Source organism: Larimichthys crocea, chromosome XV (genome assembly GCF_000972845.2).
Source record: "Larimichthys crocea isolate SSNF chromosome XV, L_crocea_2.0, whole genome shotgun sequence".
NCBI lineage: Eukaryota > Metazoa > Chordata > Actinopteri > Sciaenidae > Larimichthys > Larimichthys crocea.
The window spans coordinates 11838755-11859239 of record NC_040025.1 but is presented as its reverse complement, the minus strand read 5'-3'; the positions used below and the strand labels follow the sequence as shown (position 1 = coordinate 11859239).

The window sequence follows — 20485 nt, the reverse complement described above, 5'->3', positions numbered from 1 at the left end:
GCTCCGGGACACGCCTTTTTTTTCTTCTTTCATACACCCACCACAAAAAAGCACCGTCAAGTGCTCGATGACCGTTCAGCAAAGTGAGAGGCTGGACGGCCCCAGCACGGAGCAGCACCAGCAGACAGTGTATGCATTATCACCTGTGCGCTAAGAGTATGTAGAAGGATTATCGGCCCTGGATGGCAGCAGCTTTGCACCCATGTGATGAGAGCTTTACCGCCGGGGCTAATTATGTCAAACCGTTACACAGTGAAGCAAAGTGTGGCTGCAGAAGATGCAACATTCTTTGAATGGCCCCTGAGGAATGTGCTGACTTGGTGACAGGGAGGAGAGTTCGTTTATTACAGAGTGATGCTGTTATGAAGGAATAATAACTCTCATTGTTGTTCATGGAGATTTGCCTCCTAAAGCTCATTAACATGATTGTTCAGTTTGTTTGGACCACAGCTGTAAAGCATGGTTAAATACAGACATCCATAAGTTATATATTGTATTTGTTTGTTTGTCAGAGCTCTAACCAAGTAACTGCAGTTCCTCAAACGTCCACTTGAGGCTGGCTCCAGAAGTGAGTCAGTCTCCATAAGTCCCCATGTTAGACAGCAGAAATAAACATGTTTACAGCCTGGTACAAAAAACAGTTTTGGTCTCTGTAGCTAATTTCCCCGTTCATGACAACTGTACTGAGGGTGAATTTATATACAACTCACCTGTTCACATTATATTAAGGCTTCAACCAGGCGGGTCTGCCAATTTTTCTCACAATAATTGTGTAATAGATCATTTTCACCCCACAAAAATTTGCGAGAATTAAGAAATAACAGAGGAGATAATGAGTAAACTGCAAGAATGATGCAATAAAAAAAGCTACTTTTGACAAAAACTATTACTATTTATACATTATTTATAAATTATTCCATTATTCCTGAATGTTCTATCAATCATAAACACATATAAACTAATAACCCAGCATATAAATAGGTTAATAAATGAAATAAACTAATAACCCAGCATATAAATAGGTTAATAAATGAAATAAAAAGTGACTAAAAGTTTAAAGTTATGCAGGATTAAGAGCGTGGACGCTTTGATTGACAGGTGGCCAATGTCCACCAATGATCTATGATCAAGTTTTTTAGATGAGCCTGGAGGTGTCCATTCTTTATACCGTCACTGGGTCTCACAGGGAATGATTAACAGTTAACAGACACAGTGTCAAGATGTCTCAGACGTTCACTGTACCTGTAAATTATTTATTCTCTCTGTTTAAATTCAGTTTTTGTTCTTTAAACATGTAAACATCCATAAAGCTACCAGCTACATAAAGTATTTACTTTATCATCCTTTGCACTGTTGTCTCACTCTATTGTCTGCTGTGCCTTGTTTTTAGCTGCATATATGTCTCTATGTCTGTACACTGAGAGCAAAGTGAAGCCGGAAAATACAAATGACTTGTATGTGAACACACACATGAGTTTATGACTTCAACAGAAATATTTATTTGATCATGCACAACAACATAAAACTATTTGATGTAATAAAAATGTTTTCTAGTAATTCTGAAGTTCGAGCCTACAAAGAAGGTGCTAGTTTAATAGTTTTCTACATATTTGGTGTTGATATACATATTTAAAGAATTATTGTTTCCACCCTGTGATGACCTGGTGACTTATTCAGGGTGTACCACGGCGCCAGCCCCGCTGTGACCCTGATGAGGATACAGTTACAGCGACAGATGATGGATGGATTCCTGTTCACAGTGCCAGAGTAATCAAAACATGAATAATAGCAACGCCTTCCTCTGAAACCTCATCAGCATCATTGCCTTGTGTGTGTGTGACTTGCTCTTCTGTGTCCTCTTCCATTGCCCAGATCTGTTGCTTACTGACTAAAAAAAAAGGAGCTTTGGCATATTTCTCTTTGACTTTGAAACACAGAAACAGCTGCAGTGCTTCAGTCATGTGTTCGTGGCTCCTCCAGGAGATCTTTACAGATGTTTTGAGCTCCATATCGAGTCCCAGGGGGCTAAAAGAAATCCTTTATATCTCTTGGGAAATTAGATTCAAACGGCTTTTGAGTTATTACTCACTAATAATATAACAGAATAGAATAATCTATTGCTTTTGCTGTCAACTGTCAACTACTGAACTGAAACAACATGTGGTGTCTTTGCCAGTTAGCAACACCTTGTGGTTGTGGTTCAAATGAAACGTGCAGTGTTTTATCAACAGACCCAGGTGCAGGTGCAGGTGCAGGGCTGGACCTAAAACAGGAACAAACACGACACAGGGCCGGACGTGGTAGGTGGATATCTTGACGCAAAGCCAAAAATACACAGAGCAGGAGGAGAGCGAATGATGTGGAGGCATCTGGGCGGTAGAGACGTTTTTTTCATAGGTTGTATTGGATGATGAGCAGCAGGCGGTGAAGTGTTCGGGCAGGTAAAAATCAGCCTCATCATAACAGTTTTTGACTCTCCTTTCTTTTCCGTTACATGCTCATTAGTGTGTAAACAGTTATACTTCTGTTCCTGATTTGCAGCTTTTGAGCTTCTAAGTCTCCACCATCTACCCAAAGGCGTCATTTACACCCGTCTGTGAACTGTTCGACATCTCATTCAAACACTCGATGTTAGGAGGTAGAGGTCTGGCTCACAGTTTGTTCATCCCAAAGGGGCTCAGTGGGGGACTGAGGTCTGGATTCTTACACAAACATTTCCTTTATTAACTTTGCTTTCTGCAGAGGTTCGTTATCATGTTGAAACAGGAAATGGCTTTACCCCAAACGGCTGTAAAGCGTCACATGCTGCAGTATTCAAGAAATACTTTGACATTACATATATGTACAGTAGAGAGGTAGATATTGGATTAAACAGTTGAGTAGCAGCAGGTAAAAAAGGTGCGATGTGCATGGACATAATGTGCAAGTTTACATTTACAATCTGAGAAGCCTGTGAGAAGAAACTGTTTCCCATCCTGGAAGCGTTGGTCCTCAAACTTCTTGCAGAAGGCAGCAGGGAAAAGAGTCTGTGGGAGGCGTGAGATGGATCATCTGCAATGCTTTGCTGTTGTAAATGTCCGTGACAGAGGGGAGAGAGACCCGGATGATCTTCCCGGCTGTCCTCCCAATAGGAGACGGTGCAGTTGTTAAACTGAATTCCACCTGTCAGGTCTGCTAAAGCTCAATGATTAACGTGTTTTATCTTATTTAATCCATAAAAAGTGTAAAAGCAACTTGTGGCTTTGTGTTGGACTATATCTTGGCTGAGTGCAGTGACTTCTCACAGTCTTGTCATACTACTTTGTGAGCTTAAGAGATGCTGGTAGAGCCAGGCTTGCTGATTCCCGACATTACCAGCCTTTATATTAAGCAAACGAGCATATTCCCCAAACTCTTGCTTTAAGATTTCCCTTAATTGGTGTCCAAAAAAAACTGCCATATAACCAGAGTCAAACTTCCTGAGCACAAAGTTGTGACGGTGCTGTCAGATTCTCAGCGATCAGTCCCGGAAACTTCAGACGAAAGACTTTGACGACTTGGCCTTTGGACTCATTACAAGTGTCAAGAAAACGCTGCAGACATGACAGTCGGGTCAGTCAGTCGTAATGTTAGTGAATCTCTAAGAGCACTCGGGCTTGTTCAGTCTGTCAAAGCTGTCGTGCTTGGACGTGCGTGGAAGGCGGCAGAGATTCTGGTCAAGGACAAAACTCTCTGCCCTCCCCAGAGGACTCTGAGCCGCCCCAATTAGAGACAAATCTGTCCAGACATACAGTGTCTGGGGACAGCTGTTAGAAAGGCCAGGGATTGTTAGTGTGTCCAGCAGGTGGCACTGAAACAACGTCCATGTTTCTATGTTCACATATTTATTTCATCCTCCATCAAATCAAAGCAGTATTTGTCTCCATGTCCTTTGATTTGCAGCACGGAGCTCCTCGACCTCTGTCACATCTGAGCAGCGTAAAGTAGGTCTGTGTGCCGGAGGAGGAGGAGGAGGAGGAGGAGGCTGCAGGACTTCCCATCTGCCCTTTCGGATTTGCATCACAATTCGTCCCACCACATTCACAGTTCACATTTATTTTCACACAATACCCTTCGAATCACAGGGCGTGCTTATAATATTCAAATTGTTCAGTTAACATCCAAATAAGCGTCTTCATATTCTGTCCAGTTCAACAGGCCTCAATGGCTCTGTCCCATTAGGCTTTTTTAGAAAGACGTCCAAGTCCTCCAGGTGCTACCTGCCTCAGAAGAAGAAGACACCATAAAGATCACATGTGATTTATTCAGTTCAGTTTCTTCGTTGTAGGTTCTGTTAATTTTTCTTCGTTGAGTCACTTCCACAGTCACAGTCAGTTCTGTAACCGCTCATCCTTCATCAGGGTCGCACTGTGCCGGAGCCGATCCTACCTGGCATTGGGCGGGAGGCCCAAAAATCTTGTTAAGTGCAGCTTTAAATACATGAAAAATACTGAAATCATCAAAGTTCTCATGATGTGCAAGTTTCAGTTCTACAAAATCTATTGACTAAATCAGGTTCCTACAAAAATAGCAACAAATACAGAGGATAGGACCGTGTCAATACATAAATCCAGTCTCACAGATTTCTGATCAGAACGCAGCAGCTCGACTTCTTGCTGGTTTTAAAAGACGACGTCACATCACTTCAATCCTGGCTTCTTTCCACCGGCTTCCTGTTTGTTTTTAGAATAGATTTTAAGATTTTACTGATGACCTTTAAAGCACGTCTGGGTCAGATGTCAATCTCTTACGAGCCAGTCTGCAGCCTTAGATCGAAGAGGCAGAAGTTTAAGCCTAAAGATGCCTGAGATGTTTTATTTTTGATTGAAGTCTTATTTAATCAATAATTATTAATCAATTGCTTTTATTATCTTGTATTTTTATATTGTCTTGTTTCTTAATCTCTCACTGTCCTTATCTTTAATTGTACCGTGTTTTCAGACCTTCATTTTGTTTTTGTTTGGCCTCAGTTTACGGCATTTATCAGGTGTGATGATGACTTTAGTGAGAGTATGTCAGTGTGATAATCATGTCAGTGAACATGAGCTGAGTTCAAAGCAGCTGTGATAATATGTAAACTCACTAAAACTTTGAACTATCCTGACTTAGCCACTAGAGGTCTCCTCGACCATATGAAAAAACAGACTGTGTATAAACTGATGTATGAACCGTCCTCGCTGTCTAACAGGAGAAAAGAAAAGTCCTTAAATATAAAAATATTAGTTCAGCAAAACAAAGTCAATATCCCCAAATGGATACCTGGTTTGGCTTCCAAAAAGATTTTAGTCACCCTAAAGGATTTTGGCCACAGTGATTGGGTATGGTGACTAAAATCTTTTGGGAACCAAAAGCTGATTTTAATGACTAACTTATTTTGGGAACTAAAACGTGATTTTAGTCACCAAAATAAAGGACGACTGCACATTCAGACCAACTGTAGCCCATCCATCAGTCTTCCAGGTGAAGTATCTATATGTATTTATATACTATATAACTCAAACACACCTGCTCATCACCCAGAAACCGTTCCCTACAAGTTAATATATTTTAATTAATTTTTAAATATAGATTAATATGGTGACTGGGTGTGGCAGGGAGGGAGCATGCACAAAACCTGGAAACCAAAGCAGCTAAATGGAATTCAGCCATCATTCATTTACGTTCACCTGTGTTTTCCACCCACTGTGACGTGTTAACACGTGGAAATTTAGTTTTTGTGTCCCTCTGTGTATCTGAATATACACAGAGGATATGAATCACATTATACTTTTCAATACTTCTGCTACTTAATATTTCTACTCCACTCAGAGGGAAGTATACGTGTGATTGTCTCATAAAATATGAGGCATTGCTGTAGATAAACTATCCAACAGTACATGAAATACCTAAAATGATCTCTACCTTGACCAGCTACGACATTAACATGCTCATTACATGTTGAAGCATCATTTATAATAATCTGTTGCTAATGCTTACTACTTTGTACCTTTTATACAAGTTTTGAATCCAGGACATTTACTTGTAGCAGAGTCTTCCACAAATAGTTTGGATTGAGGAGGAGGCAGAGGAAATGTCAGAGTGATAAAGATGAAGAAATGTTTGTCAGCTGATACTATTCTGACTACTCCCACCATCACTGGACCATTTCACCTATAATTTAGTTATAGAGCGCCGCAGTGTGTCCAGGAATCTCTGTTTATCTCAGCACTGTGGTCTATATTTTACACTCTGGGTTCTGAGCTGTACTCAAAATATTGTTGGTGTTGTCTTTGGAAACGGACTGAAATAATTAACCTTGTAACGTGAGAATCATTAGCTCTGTGGTACTTCCTCTAACTCCCAGAAAGAAAACCTGTTCAGACAGAAATTGGTTTATTACCAAGTATATAACAATAATTAACACCCTCTGATATTATGTCTGTAGTGCTTCTACTCTCCATCATGTATCCACAGCTCAAATTATGGTTTCCAGTCCAGAGTCAGTGTGTCTGTTTAAGTTCACCTGCAGGGTCTAGCGTGATTTTAAAAAATCCTGAGTGGGGTTCCTATGTTTGAGATGTCTGAAGCTGTTTGCAGAATATATCTTTCCTCCACCTGAAGTTAGCGTACAATCTCAGCTAAAAATATTGACCCTGGGTACCATGCTAGGAAGTGGTCGCCTTCATGAATCGCGTCCTTGTTGCTTATTTATTTGTTCTCGTTTATTTTTAGTAACTGAAGCTCGAAATGGATGTGTTGTTGGTTTAGGTGTGTCAACGAATGCACAAGGTTATTTCGACTCGACTGTTGCTGCAAGCAGCTCTCCACAAACACCTCCTGAGCCCGACCTTGGACACAAAAAAAAAAAAAGTTTACACGAGTGAGAAGACGATGAGATAGCAATGTGCAAAAAGGCGCTAGATAAAAAGCTACTACTGGATGACTAAAGTTCATCCTGAGGGGAACATGAATGTGAGGACGTTGATATTTATGGTAATCTATCCAATAGCTGTCTACACATTTGACTTAAAACTACAAACCTCATGGTGGCGCTAGATAAAAGTCAGAGGCTCAGCAAAGTCATCAGGATTTATCATCTGGGAACCATGAGTCATTAAAAAAAGTTGACAATCCATGTTGATATATTGACAATTCATGTTGATATATTTCACTAGTTGAAAAGTTGGGAGCTCGCTAAAGTCCATATTGACTCATCCTCTGGGTACCATGAATGTCAACCTCATGGTGCCACTGGAAAAAAAAAGTCAGGGACAAACCTATCAGGATTTATCATCTGGGAACCATGAATCATTACAAAAGTTGACGATACACGTAGAAGATGTTCATAGATTTTGCTGAATATAGAAAAACTTTAACCTGTTGGTGGCACCAGATAATAAGATCATATGGATTCATCCTCTGGGTACCATGAATGTCAACCACACGTGGTGTTACTCCTTTTCAGTGTGTTCCAATCTGTCTCTCTGTTTGTGTGTGCTGCTGAGCGTGGTCACAAGTTTCTCTCTCACCTGCCTAATCACTACCACACCTGCCTTCCATCATCCAATCAACCTGCAGAGGATATAAGACCAGTTTAACCTTCCAGGTGTTTCCAAATCCCTCAGCTCTCTGCTAAAAACCTGTTTTGCGACTCTTGTGTCACCTTGATCTCTTCAGGCTTTGCCAGCCATTCTTCTAGAACATCCAACTATGCTGTCACCTCACCTGTTTTTTGGTTTTTGCCACCACCAGCCCTGCACGGATCTAGATCACCTTCACCACAGAATTCATCCTGTCTGTTCTCCTCCTGAGTTTTGCAATGTTGGTTTTCATTAAACTGTTTTTTTACAAATACTTGCCTCGAGTTTGTGTTTGCATTTTGCTGCTCATTATAACACAGAGGCATTAGAAGAGAAGTAAGAAGATCACCAACAGCAGTGGGGTTCATCCTCTGGGGGCCATAAATGTCTGTATTTCAGTCCAGACCACATTATTGCTGTACATATTGTGCCTGTCAAAAGCCCCATTTGTCAGCACCATAATTTGAGGTGTGATGTGAAACTGCACAGGAAGTTGTCAACCGTCATTAGAGCAACATTCTTTGGGTTTTGATACAGCGTGTGATGTCGTGCAGACATTTGTTTCTACCTTTGCTGATAGCATCCGTCTGTCCAGATGTCATGATGACTAAGTGCAAATGAACGTCTGGACGATCTGTGCTCTTCTTTTGTCGCTGTAGACACGGCGGTGACCTCAACCCCGTGTACGTACGTCAGGAGGTGACCTTTGGTCGGGACGATGTCCTTATCGTCGGCTCTGGGTGTTCCTGTGGCAACACTGTGGGATTTTCACACATCGAGCTGGAATGCCCGGAATTTTAGGTGTAGTATTAGGGGAAAACATTTTGGCCGTGGCTCGAGTTATCCATGTTGGAGAAGCCCTCGCTATGCGCGGTGTGTGTCTGTTTCCTACTGGTGCTTACATCTGGACCACATCTTGACACATTAATCACAGAAATGGCAGTAATATGCACATGGACAAAGGACACAACCAGTTCTCGAAAAAGAAAACTGCCTTTTATGGGTAGTTTCCACTTTGTGGTTTTCGTTTCGGTTCTAGTTTTGTAAAAGTCTAGACGTTTTTTAGACTTTCGGTGTGGAATGTAGGTAATTATCGTATTTAGTCTCTGGCTGAGTGGCGAGGTGGAATTAAATCACGTCTGAGTTTGTTTTCTTGGATATATTTAGACCACTCATTGCAATTTAAGTTGTGCATTACATCATATAAGAGCCGTGCACCTGTAGTATTTCCTCTGCAGTTTCACAAGAGCGATCTCAGAGGAAACGCCTGTCCATCTTAGTGGTCAAAGCTCTTTTTGCTGCTGTTCATTATGTTATGTAAATGTTAGACACATTTTCCATCTGCTTAAATATTCACCCCTTCCTCTTGTCTTTTTTTTCTTCTTACCTATTAAACCTTTTTATGACCGAGTTGTTTAAACCTGCACTTATTCCACTTCAAGCTACTGCCAAGATTCATAAGGTACAAAAATAAGAAGTCCATCCAGAAGTCGTTTAGCTCTTCCATTTGATTCCACAGCTGACAGATGACTCTATATTACAGTGCTGAAACTTCAAATAAACGTCCTTGTAACAGGAAGCTGTTTGAGCTGAGGTGTGTTAAGAGACGGAAGAGAAGCAGACACAGTGCTGTGTTTGAGAATTTATCGTGTTTTGAATGGATTAGCACGGCTCTGTCTGTGACCTCTCGCAGGGCGTGGTGGCGGTGATCCAGTGACATTACATTACCTCTCCAAAATCCTTACTGGAATAATGAGTCAGTATAACTCAGTACATCAACATTATTATGAATAGACTACAACTCACACGTGTTTCCTGACTCAAGGCTGCAAAGCTGGACCACTCACTTTTTTGGCCTGCTCCAGCAGTCACGGTTAATCTGCCCTCTTCACTGAAAGAATACCTGCAGATCTGGTAAAGCCAATGACTGGAAAACTTTTAAACGTTCCCTCTGTGCCAAAAACCTCAGACACCAATTACCAAGTAGTCTTGGAGCTGCTCTCCATGTTATGTATGTGTCAAATATTGTCCTGGGATATGATTTGAGTATTCGTGGCCGTTACCGCCCACAGCCTGTTTATTCTGAGTCACACTCAGAATCAGTCATCACAGCTTATTGGTACCACCCAAAGCCCAGGAACTGGCACTTTTATATTGTCTGGATTCACTGTGGCCACAAATGTTGGGAGTATGAAAATATACTTTTCAGAAGAAGAGAAAACGTGTAGGGTATTAGGTGTCCTTTGTTTGTCAAACCACAATGTCCAAAATCCAAAAACATGGAGTTAATAATCTGGTTTTATAGATTTAAAAAAATAATACTTGAAACCAGTTTTCAAACATCTGGTTCCTGGTTATTTCAGATGTTCAGCCATTTCAACAAGACTAAAGGTGTGTTCAGACTTAAAGCCAAGCAAATTTTAATTTCTTCAGTTTGTATTTATCTGCCCCAAACAACAACAACAACAACACCAACAGGAACTCACAAACAATTGTGTCTTTGCATCAGTTTGGAGAAATCTGCATCTACTTGGATTGTTCCCTGCAATTTTAAGATTCTTTGCGAGCGTCAACCTCCGTGACTGTGAGGTGAAGCCAAAGCAGAAGTGAGTCAGTCTCCATAAGTCCCCATGTTAAAATGTCCAACTTCACAGAAGAAATAAACATGTTTACAGCCTGGTACAAAAAGACAGTTTTGGTGAGGTGGCTTGTTTGAGCAAGAGGAGGCAGGACTGCCAAGCCGGCGATGGCCTGGTGGTGGGTGACGTCATGGATACTACATCCATGTTTTTCATATGAATACACAGTAAATAGTCTAAGCCTAGTGCTGGTGAACACAAAGCACAGCTGATGGGAATGTCATTAGTTTTAGAGGTACTTTGACCAAAGTATTGTAAGAATTTTGACCTGATGATATCATCACTGGAAAAAGTGAAGACATCACAAAAGTTATTACACTTTCTCCCGAAGGAGTCATGAATGACCGAACCAAATTTCCTGGCAATCCATCCAATAGTTCACCAAAACACACAAATGTGAACTCTTGTGGTGGCACTAGACGAAAACTCAGGGGATCACCAACGTCAGTATGAGACATTCTCTGGGAACCATTGCACATGATTTCCTGGCAGTCCATCTGTTACAGTGTGTAGATCCTTCCTCCCTTTGTCCTTCAGGTGACATGGGAGGATTGGCTGCCACCTGTGGGCTCCAGAAGAGCTGGGGATTGGCTCACCCTCCAATCAGTCAGCCAATCAGAGATGGAGGACACCTTTTTTAAAAAGCCTCTCTCTCGTGTTGCTCTGGCTTTTTGTCTTTGCTCTTTGTTTGTGGTGGGGGATAGAAAAGAGACTGGGGTACCCTATACATCCGTGGACTTAGAAGGTAATTGTTATCACACTAGGTTATGGGTTGTTGCCTCTGGTGTATTTTTTTTTAATCTTTCAGATATTTTTGTAGATAACATAGTTCGGCCTTTTGTTTGCTTTTTCCTTTCCTCACAGAGAAAGGTTGAGCTAGGCCCTATATATTTGTACTTTGGTTATTTTGTTTGACACAGTTCTCTCTTTGCCCCCACATTTTTCAAACCTACATTTGTTGTTTACCTTTTCCTTTAAATATGGTAAATAAACCTCTTTTTTGACTGCCTCTTGTCTTCTCTGAGTTCTTTCTTTGTTGGTTGTCAGCGTTATTGTTTCTGCTTATAAAGGGAAACGTAACCCCGTCCAATACTTGAAACACAAACCCACAAATGTGAACCTGTTGATGGCGCCAGACATACTCAGGGGATCACCAACGTACTGTATAGTATGATACATCCTCAGGGAACCAAAAATTCTTGAAGATTTCATGGAAATTCATTAAATACTATACTAGATATTTCAGTCTGGACCAGACAGTGTCTAGACAGACAGAAATCCAATCACTAGATATTCAGTCAGCATGTTACTGTCTGATTTTAACTGTGAAACTACCATTACAAATTAGATATTGACAACACTGAACTACAAGTTTTCGCATCTATAAATGTGATTAAAGCACATTTAAATTATCATTACAACCGTCTGAATGTACGTGAGGTATTTTTGGACCTTTTCTCAACATGTGTTAGACATTTTTGCTCCACAGTGACAGATTTTGGTAGAGTGATTTTTCCTTTCCCTCTGCACTTAGATCACTGCATTCTTTTCTAACATTTACAGGACAAATAATATTTTCGTTACTTTGCCATGCAGTTTTAGCATTCTTGAATCAACAAGGAATCCGGCGGGGTTTTCCTACATACCAAAACAATATTCACCCAAAACTGAATGAGGGTCATTGTACTGGATTTTTTTTTTTTTGGAGGGTTTCTTCAGAGGTGTCCAGTGTCTGTGAGAGTGATACTTCACTGTCTGGGAGCTCTCCAACATCTCTGAGCTCTGGAAAACTGTCAAGCTTCCTCTGCCTCTCTTGGTTTGAATTGGCCGACGCTGTACGATTTCCGTTTACACAGTAGATGTTGATAGATCAAGCATAATGAAGCTACAGTAGATTTTAAACAGTGTCCTACTTAGGTGCATTCAGAATTGTGCACAAAAAGGCTTTTCACACAAGATTTTGATGAGCTTTAGATCTTCTACCAGCGTAGAGTATGTTATAGTAGAGCTATTGTCCATTACAGTGCGATCCTTCCAGCCTCTGTCATTCTTGGAGAGCGTGGAAAACATGTGGAGCGGTGGCCAGGAAAGCATCGTTTTTCAGAGAAAGCTGAATTTGAGGCCTTACAGTACATCTATACTGGCTGGCCACCTGGAGCCCACCTGCCCAGACAAACATTCTTTCCTCTTCTATCTTTTCTGTCTGTCTCCTTTCTATTTATAACTCATCACTGGATGTCTGTACTGCCCACCCAGCTGTGTGACAAATGTCTGATGTTGAAATTCAGGAATGTAGTCTTACTTTTACCATGAATGGCTTACTTTTGGTTGAAATGTTTAGATTTAGGCATGATGTAGCTTGTAACATGCTGTGTGTACATAACTGTGCTATAGAAATACATGTTTATTTCTATTTTTATGTATTTAGGCCACACCAGCCGCTCTGGGGTTACCAATGTCAGTGGGTTGGCTGGTCCACCACTTTGATTCAGCCTGAAATATATCATCAACTATTGAATGGATTGCCATGAAATGTAATACGTACATTCATGATCCCTACAGAATAAATCTTAATGACTTTATGATCCTCTGACTTTTTGTCTAACACCAACGGGTCAGAATTTCCACTTCATATACTCTGTAAATCAGTACAAAGATTTCTCCAGCGCTACCATGAGGTTGACATTTTTGGGTTTTAGCTAAATGTTTTGATGACTATTTGATGAACTACCATGAAATTTGTTACAGATGTCCACTGAGGAGAAACAAGGAATATTCCTGCTGACTTGAGTAATCCTCCAATTTCCCTTATCTAGTGCCAGCAGGTGATAAATTTCACTTGTCCAGTGAAATATCTCAAGACTTGTTTGATGGATTGTTGGTACAGTTGGTACAGACATTGATGCTTCCCAGATGGTGACTTTGGTGACTTTTCCTCGAGCGTTACCATGAGGTTGACATTTGTGGTTTTGAGTGAAATGTCTCAATCTGTACTTGATGTGTTGCCATGACATAGGTACACGTTCACATTCTCCGCTCTCAGGATGATTTTAACCAGTGAAGATAACTTAAATGATCCTTCAGAGGGAAAATTCTTTTGCCGGTTTTTATATACACACACACACAAAGGGCTGCAAATGTGGCGAGATGGTAATGAGATGAAGAACGGGCAGCCATGTAGCCCGTTCTTCATCTCTGGTGCCCTGGGAGCAGGTAGGGGTACCTTGTTCAAGAACACTTAACTTGGTAGTGTCCAGAAAGGTGAACTGGTGCTTCTCCAACTACCAGTCCATGCACCATACTGCTGTCCATTCTTGACTTGAACAGGCCTCCGGTTCCCAACATGGTCCAAGTCCCTACAGACTAACCTACTGAGCCGCCTACCTGTGGACAATCTGAGATCTCAGCACCAACCAATCTGGGGGTTTCATGCCAAGTGGTTGCTTGAACAGCGGCGAGGACCTCTCACTTCAAGAACTCATCTTAGTTCAGTCCGAAGATATAGCTCAAGACTTCCGCACGTCTATGCCATGTCACCACCCTACCAACGCCCCCCCAAAGACCTTGGATTGCTTCTGCAATGCAGATTTTAATTGTTTCTACCCAGTTTTAGCAACGGAAGCGAGGGGAAAGTCTCAAGTCTCAACTGAGGAACGCTTTTAGAGAGTGACTTGTGAGTCCAGGGATCCTTTGACATTTCTTTACGCGCTATCATTGGGTCAAACTTCTTTGGTTGATGACAAAATTTTTGTAAAACTAAACATTGGCATTCATTTAGCTCAAGGACAGCCTCGCAGATCTGCTAGCCTGGCTGTAGACTCTCAGTCTGGGATAGCCGCAGACACAACACCCATGCTGGGCGGGTTAACGAACATGGCTGTTTATAACTTCCACTGTGTATCCAGAACTGAATCAGTCCCATTGTTAGCACTGCTGTGTCTGCAGTAACTATTTACTAATGAAGCAGCTCAGCTCTGAATATTACGCGACGTGTCCTTGTGGCCTCTGAGGCGTCCTTTGACACTGTTTGCCTCCAGGCTCCTGTTTGAATTCTCCTCAGGGGCAAATAAACTTCTCTCACAATAGAAGAGATCGCGATGATTCAAGTTCATGCCGACCTCAGACGTGCTGCCTTTTACACCATGGAAACCAGAGGGAAGAGAAGGATTTAATCTCTTTAAAGTCTGGCTGAAGTTACACATCACTGTCTCAGATGTATTTTAAGTTTCGGGGAGGGGGAAAATTAAACTGTGGGAATATCTGCTCTATATCTGTCCTTTTCAAAAGATCAGCTGCTATATGTAACTGACCATGCAAGTGAAACAGCAGCCTGGAAAAACATCAGCGAGATAAAAATCTCGCCGACTTAAAACGGACTCGTCACCACAAAAGCCCTGGAGGTTGTTTGACTTGTAGACAACTGGGCTAATGTATTTTTCTCCCCTCAGCTCGTGTTAAGCTGTGTAAACTTAGAAACGCCACAAGACTGGAAAGAGAGGGAGGAGAGGAAAAAAAAAAAGAAGAGGGGAAAGACTTCGGGGGTGGAGGTGTGTGTGTGTCTGGAAGTGGAAATGGGCAGCAGGGAGGAGGAATGTGAAACATTTCTGATGCTGGTCCAGCGACTGTTTACACGGTAGTCAGCCTGTGACATCAGAGTCCAGACTTTATAAATGTCAGCAGGCGGAAGAATGAGCAGTTAGCACACAGCTGCACTGGTCGCACCACACCACACCGTCACACAGGTTTTATAGTGAGACAGACTGAGCTCCATCAGCAACACCAGCCCTCATGGACCGACTGCTGTGTGACTGTGTGATAGCGCTGGCTGTACTGCTGTGTGTGGCCACACAGGTGAGGCCTGTTCCTGCTTACTTATTGTGAATGAGGTGTGTGTGTGTGTGTGTGTGTGTGAGAAGGCGTGGAAGTTTAAACAATGACGTGGGTTTATTTATTTATTTATTTGGCTTGCTTATCAGTAGATTGCTAAATGGGTTTTCAGTGTGACTGTCTATTCATTAATTATTTTACATCTTGTCTACCCTGATTTTAAAATTATTATATACATCCTGTATGGACAGAAATAAGCTCACGTACAGTTTTGTGATGTAATTATGAAGAATATGCAAATATAGTAAGACTATTTGAACTTTTTAACTGTAATTTTTTAATATCTGTTATTTTCTTGATTAACTGCTTAGTTAGTTATTGGTCATATGTCATAATTTACTTTAATGACCAAGCTGATATGATACATTTGCTCAATTCGGCCCCAAAATATTCAGTTTATGGTGAAATAAGACAAAGAAAAACAACAAATCTTCACATTTTAGATGTTTGTGCTTAAAAAAATTAATCAATTTTGTAAGAAATTGTTCAGATTTTCAGCAATTAGGTGACTAATTGACCAAAGAATAAGCAAATACACTAAAGTTTGTCTGCATTCATATCTTCTCTGGTTCAAAGTTGATTAACAGTGAAGAAATCGTGTGTGAAATAAGTAGCACTGTCATGTTTGGCAGTCGGGTGGATATCCACCAGATACATGTAATTGAAAGCAGTTGCTTTGGCACGACAGCGTCGGATACCTGCATGCAGTTTCTGAGAATGCTAAAAATATGTTCTCACGATTCCCATATTTGTGTTAGTGGTGAAGAATAACACTGATAATCTTCGCTGTGTTATCCTCTAACCTGGTTCTCATGTGTTGCCCCTGCAGGTGTTGTGCCAGCTGTGTGACAGGCCCTGCCTTTGCCCCGGTCCTCCTCCTCAATGCCCCTCAGGAGTCCCTCTGGTCTTGGACGGCTGCCGGTGCTGCCAGGTGTGCGCCCGCCAGCGAGGTGATCCCTGCACTAAGATGCTTCCCTGCGACAGCCAGAGAGGACTAGAGTGCGACTACAGCGCAAGCTTCCCCGGAGCCCCCGGAGAGTGTGTCAGTGAGTGTATCTTTTTTTTTTGTCTGTGTGGGTGAGACAGGGTGGAGGACGAGTGGGACAAACACACAGTTAATGTTTAGAGTCTGCCCAGCAGAGCAGGACGGCGTGCTGGGCGGCGGTGCTCTACCAGAACTCCAAAACGTCTCAACCTCTATTTCTAGGACTGCTGTTGACACATTTCCTCTAATGACTGCCCTTTGAGCATGACAGATTGCAGAGACAACACTCGTGGATTGAAAAACACACTCCTCAGTTTCTCAGTATAGAGGCCTAGTTTCCATAAAACTACATAACCATTGGCCAGGACAGCAGCTCCTGTGTCCTCACCGCTCTCCCTAACTTTCTTCTACCGTGTCCCCTTGCATCGACTCTCTCCGCCTAATCTAATCCCTTCACTTCCTGATTAAGTTCCCCACATCAATACAAGACGCTGGCGTGGCTGAGAAAGTTAAGACGGCTGTCTGTGCTGCGTGTTCCTCCCTACAGGTCAGGAGGATCTGGGCTGCGAAGTCAACGGCATCACTTATCACGAGGGCCAATCGTTCCAGCCCTCCTGCGACACTTACTGCCACTGCAGAGGCGGAGGGGTGACCTGTGTGCCGGCTTGCCCTCTGCTCGGTCGACTTCCCACTCCGGACTGTCCCAGACCGCAACTCATCCGGCTGCCGGGGAAATGCTGCAAGGAATGGGTGTGTGAAAACCTGGAGAACACGGTCATTCAGGATGCCATCACAGGTAAACTCTACGGGGTTAAATGAGCCCTTAAAGGTCCAGTGTGTAAGATTTAGGAGCATTGATTGGCAGGAATGGAATACAATGTTCATTATCATGTTTTTGGTTTTTAAATGAGACCTTTATATCTACAGTGACAGACAAACCAAACACTGATCTAAATTTGGCCCTTTTGCTTTTTTCCTTTTGAGTTTTTCTTACATGCTTGGAAGACGTGGGAGAGTATTCACTCGGTTGCAATCTGCAACTTCACCACTAGGTGGCGTCTTTATGCTAAACTAATCTAATCTGCTGCAGGTCGTAGCTCCATATTTTACTGTGTTTCACTGCTGACACTCATAAGGGATCCGTAAATATCTTTATCAGATGATCGTCAGTTGATTTGTGTTTTTACCATTGACTGGCTGTTTGTTTTCAGGCTTAATGCTAAGCTAACCTGGATAATGAACAGACTGATTTTTAAACTCTCTGCAGGAAAACAAATGAGGATATTTCCCCAAAATTCAAACTCTTTCCTTCTAAACTGTATCCTGACATCAGAGCTGCATGGTGACGCATATTTTCCAGTGTCAGGCTGTTGGTGCCAGATGCATCTCCACATATAGTATGACTGGATTTCACAGCTACATTGATGATTAGTCCATATGGCAGCATGACCCTTCCTTCATTCATATAAGGTTTGTCATTGGCGGTCATGTCTGGAAGTTTTTACTGGAGCATTTGTGCATTAAACTGGGGTGTGCCCGGCCAAAGGAAAACTCACAAAGTCCAAATTTAACCCACATTTCTCTGGTCGAGTCAAAACATTTTTTTTTTCTCTCCCCAGTTACCAAGTTTCATAACAAGAGTTGTGCAACAATTAAACGCACGAAGGCATGTAGAGAATATGACTTAATTAAAAGGAAAGTGTGTGTGTGTGTGTGTGTGTGTGTGTGTGTGTGTGTGTGTTCGTAAGTGAGAGTGGGTGTTCAGGAAATGAAGCCACACGAAAAACATCTGGAATTCCAAACACTGTCAGAGTCAAACAACGAGATGAGAACAGAGATGGAACATTTTGTTCCCGAAGACAAAACCTGCATGTCATTCCTGAGAATCAGCTGATTATTATAACTTCTAACAAGTTAGTGTTGAGAGGAGCAAACTTTTATTATTTTACTGATGGATTAGAGTTAAATTGGAGGTTTTTTATGAGCTATCAGATCAGACAGACGTGAGTCACTGAGTGGAATGACTTCAATCAGCTTCTAGTTTAGACATTCTCAAACCCTGAGGCTGAAACTTGGATGCTGCGACGTAAACCGTGGATCTGATTTTGCTTCTCGCTCTAATCATCGTTGTTTTATTTGGTTCCTGTAGCCATGAGACCCGCCAGGATGTGGCCAGCTCTCCCGATGGATCACCCTCTCAACAAACTAGTCGCACCTGCCTCCACCTGTATAGAGCAGAGCACCAAGTGGAGCGCCTGTTCGCAGAGTTGCGGCGCCGGGATCTCCACGCGGGTTTCTAACCAGAACCCGGCATGCAAGCTGCAAATGGAATCTCGACTTTGTAAAGTGCGGCCTTGCAGTGCAGTTCAGCCCGCTCCAAGGAAACCCATGGTGAGCTGTCAACACATCACACTGACTGGTTTTTACTCCTTATGTATTCCACCGGTCATCATCCTTTTGAAGGCTTTAATCATCCAAAATTTTGAGATTTAAATACCTAAATGTATAAAAACCTGATCAACTGTCTGCATGGCGACAACAAGGGGTCGTTAGGGTGAACTGTGAAACCCAAACTGAAGAAATAAAGGTACGCTGTTCAGTTTTTGACCACTAGGAGTGCTAAGTCGCGTTGATGAGTTGGCCTTGAGCGAAAACAGGCTTTAGCATACAGAAAACATGATGCACATTCCTGCTGTCACATTCTGAACAGTTTGCTCAGAAAGGATGTAAACAATGCACAATTTAAATTTGTTTTTTTTCATGCTTGGCTTTAGTATTTCTGTATTTTTTTTGAATTTCTGCAGCTCTGCTGTCGTTAATTAACTAAATCTGTACTCTCAGTAATGATATTATGACATTATATCCAACCTGGATTCAGTCGAGCTTTGACCTACACATCTATGCATGCATCGCTTGCTGTATCTTTCTCTCCTGACTTGCCTTTGTGTTGTCTGTACGTGTCTGCAGTGGGGACAGCAGGGTCACTGCAAGGCCAGCTACACGTCACCGGGTCCCATCCGGCTCGTTCACCAGGGCTGCTACAGCACCCACGCCTACAATCTCCGGTACTGCGGCCAGTGCACCGACTCCCGCTGCTGCACGCCTTTTCACACCACCACCGCCGAGGTGACCTTCCACTGCCCCACCGGCAGACTGCTACAGCGAGCGGTGATGATGATCCACTCGTGCGTTTGTCATAACAACTGCCCCTACTCACCTTACAGTAACCCTGCTCTGTGGGGCTTCAGGCCCTGATCGGCCTGCATGAGCACTGATTCATTCAGAACAGGAACTGACTCGCTGACTGATTCTGAAATCTCATGTGGATCCACATCGGCATCCTCTAATCAATGGACCTTTTTGATAACTGTAGATAAAAAACTGTGATTTAGTTGGATGTCCACACATGTACAATCTCAAGATGCACTTATTCACAACTTTATACTGCTCCACCTTGGGATTTTTGTCCAAGAATCAAACGTATTTGGTAAATCAAGAGAGAGAGCAAGCATTTAATTTACAGTATTTAGCACTTTTTAACTCTGAAGTTACAAAGGAAGGAAGAAGAACGGGGAAAGAGGCAAAGTAAAAGTTGGGTTTTCAGATAATCGTGCACTGATTTGTCTTTTTCTCTTCAGAGTTTGACTGAATTTTTCCACTTTTCTGGGATCTGATTCTTGTAATGTTCCTTAGTTGGAGAAGTATGAACTAGTCATATGGATCTCAAAGGCTGGGATAGGTTAGAATAATAAGATTTTACACTGGGTTAAACATTTTTTTTTGGTAATTCTGCATCACCATATCGGGCCAAGATAAAGAAATACATCTAATTCAAACATCTATGAACTAAACTATGAATTGAAGACAGTTGGCCATGATGTTGATTTGGTCATAAAGAGTTTTAAAGACGTACAGTGTTTACACTGCTAACCAGTAAGAGCAGATTTTAGTGTCTTTGTTTGATTTTAGCCACGGAATGACACCAACCTTTGAGTTGACAGATGCAGAGCAATGCAACTTTTATCTTGTACAGTTTCGTTTGTGTGTTTGTAGTCAGATGACGTTGCACTTATTTCTTCTGTTTTTGCTGTAAATAATTCTGGACAGATGTTTCTTATGTATAGTGAATGTTTCCATATTTTACACATCATGCATTTGTACTCTGAAGTGTTTTTTTGATTTGTATTTTTTCGTATTATCTCAGATTTATAACATCATTTTGTACATAATGTGGCTTTTTCTGATCTTTCCCTTCATCATTCATCAATAATCTTTGTACGGTATCTGTTTTTTCCTCTTGCTGATGAGCTGTGTACACAACAAACCACAGAAGACATTTTTGGTGTTTCGTATGAAAAATGAAGCCAAATCAGTGACGAGTATGACTTGTGATGGCT

The 20485-nt window shown here is 41.9% G+C and overlaps 1 protein-coding gene across 1 annotated transcript; it reads left to right on the top strand.

Annotated features, from left to right (window-relative positions):
- Nucleotides 1-14765: 14765 nt before the first annotated feature.
- On the top strand, nucleotides 14766-20470 carry ccn5 (cellular communication network factor 5). Its single transcript, XM_010737066.3, has 5 exons — nucleotides 14766-15067; nucleotides 15933-16149; nucleotides 16636-16884; nucleotides 18238-18479; nucleotides 19056-20470. Exons 1-5 carry the CDS (start codon nucleotides 15005-15007, stop codon nucleotides 19341-19343), a joined length of 1059 nt encoding a protein of 352 aa, XP_010735368.2. The 5' UTR covers nucleotides 14766-15004; the 3' UTR covers nucleotides 19344-20470.
- The last annotated feature ends 15 nt before the right edge of the window (nucleotides 20471-20485 follow it).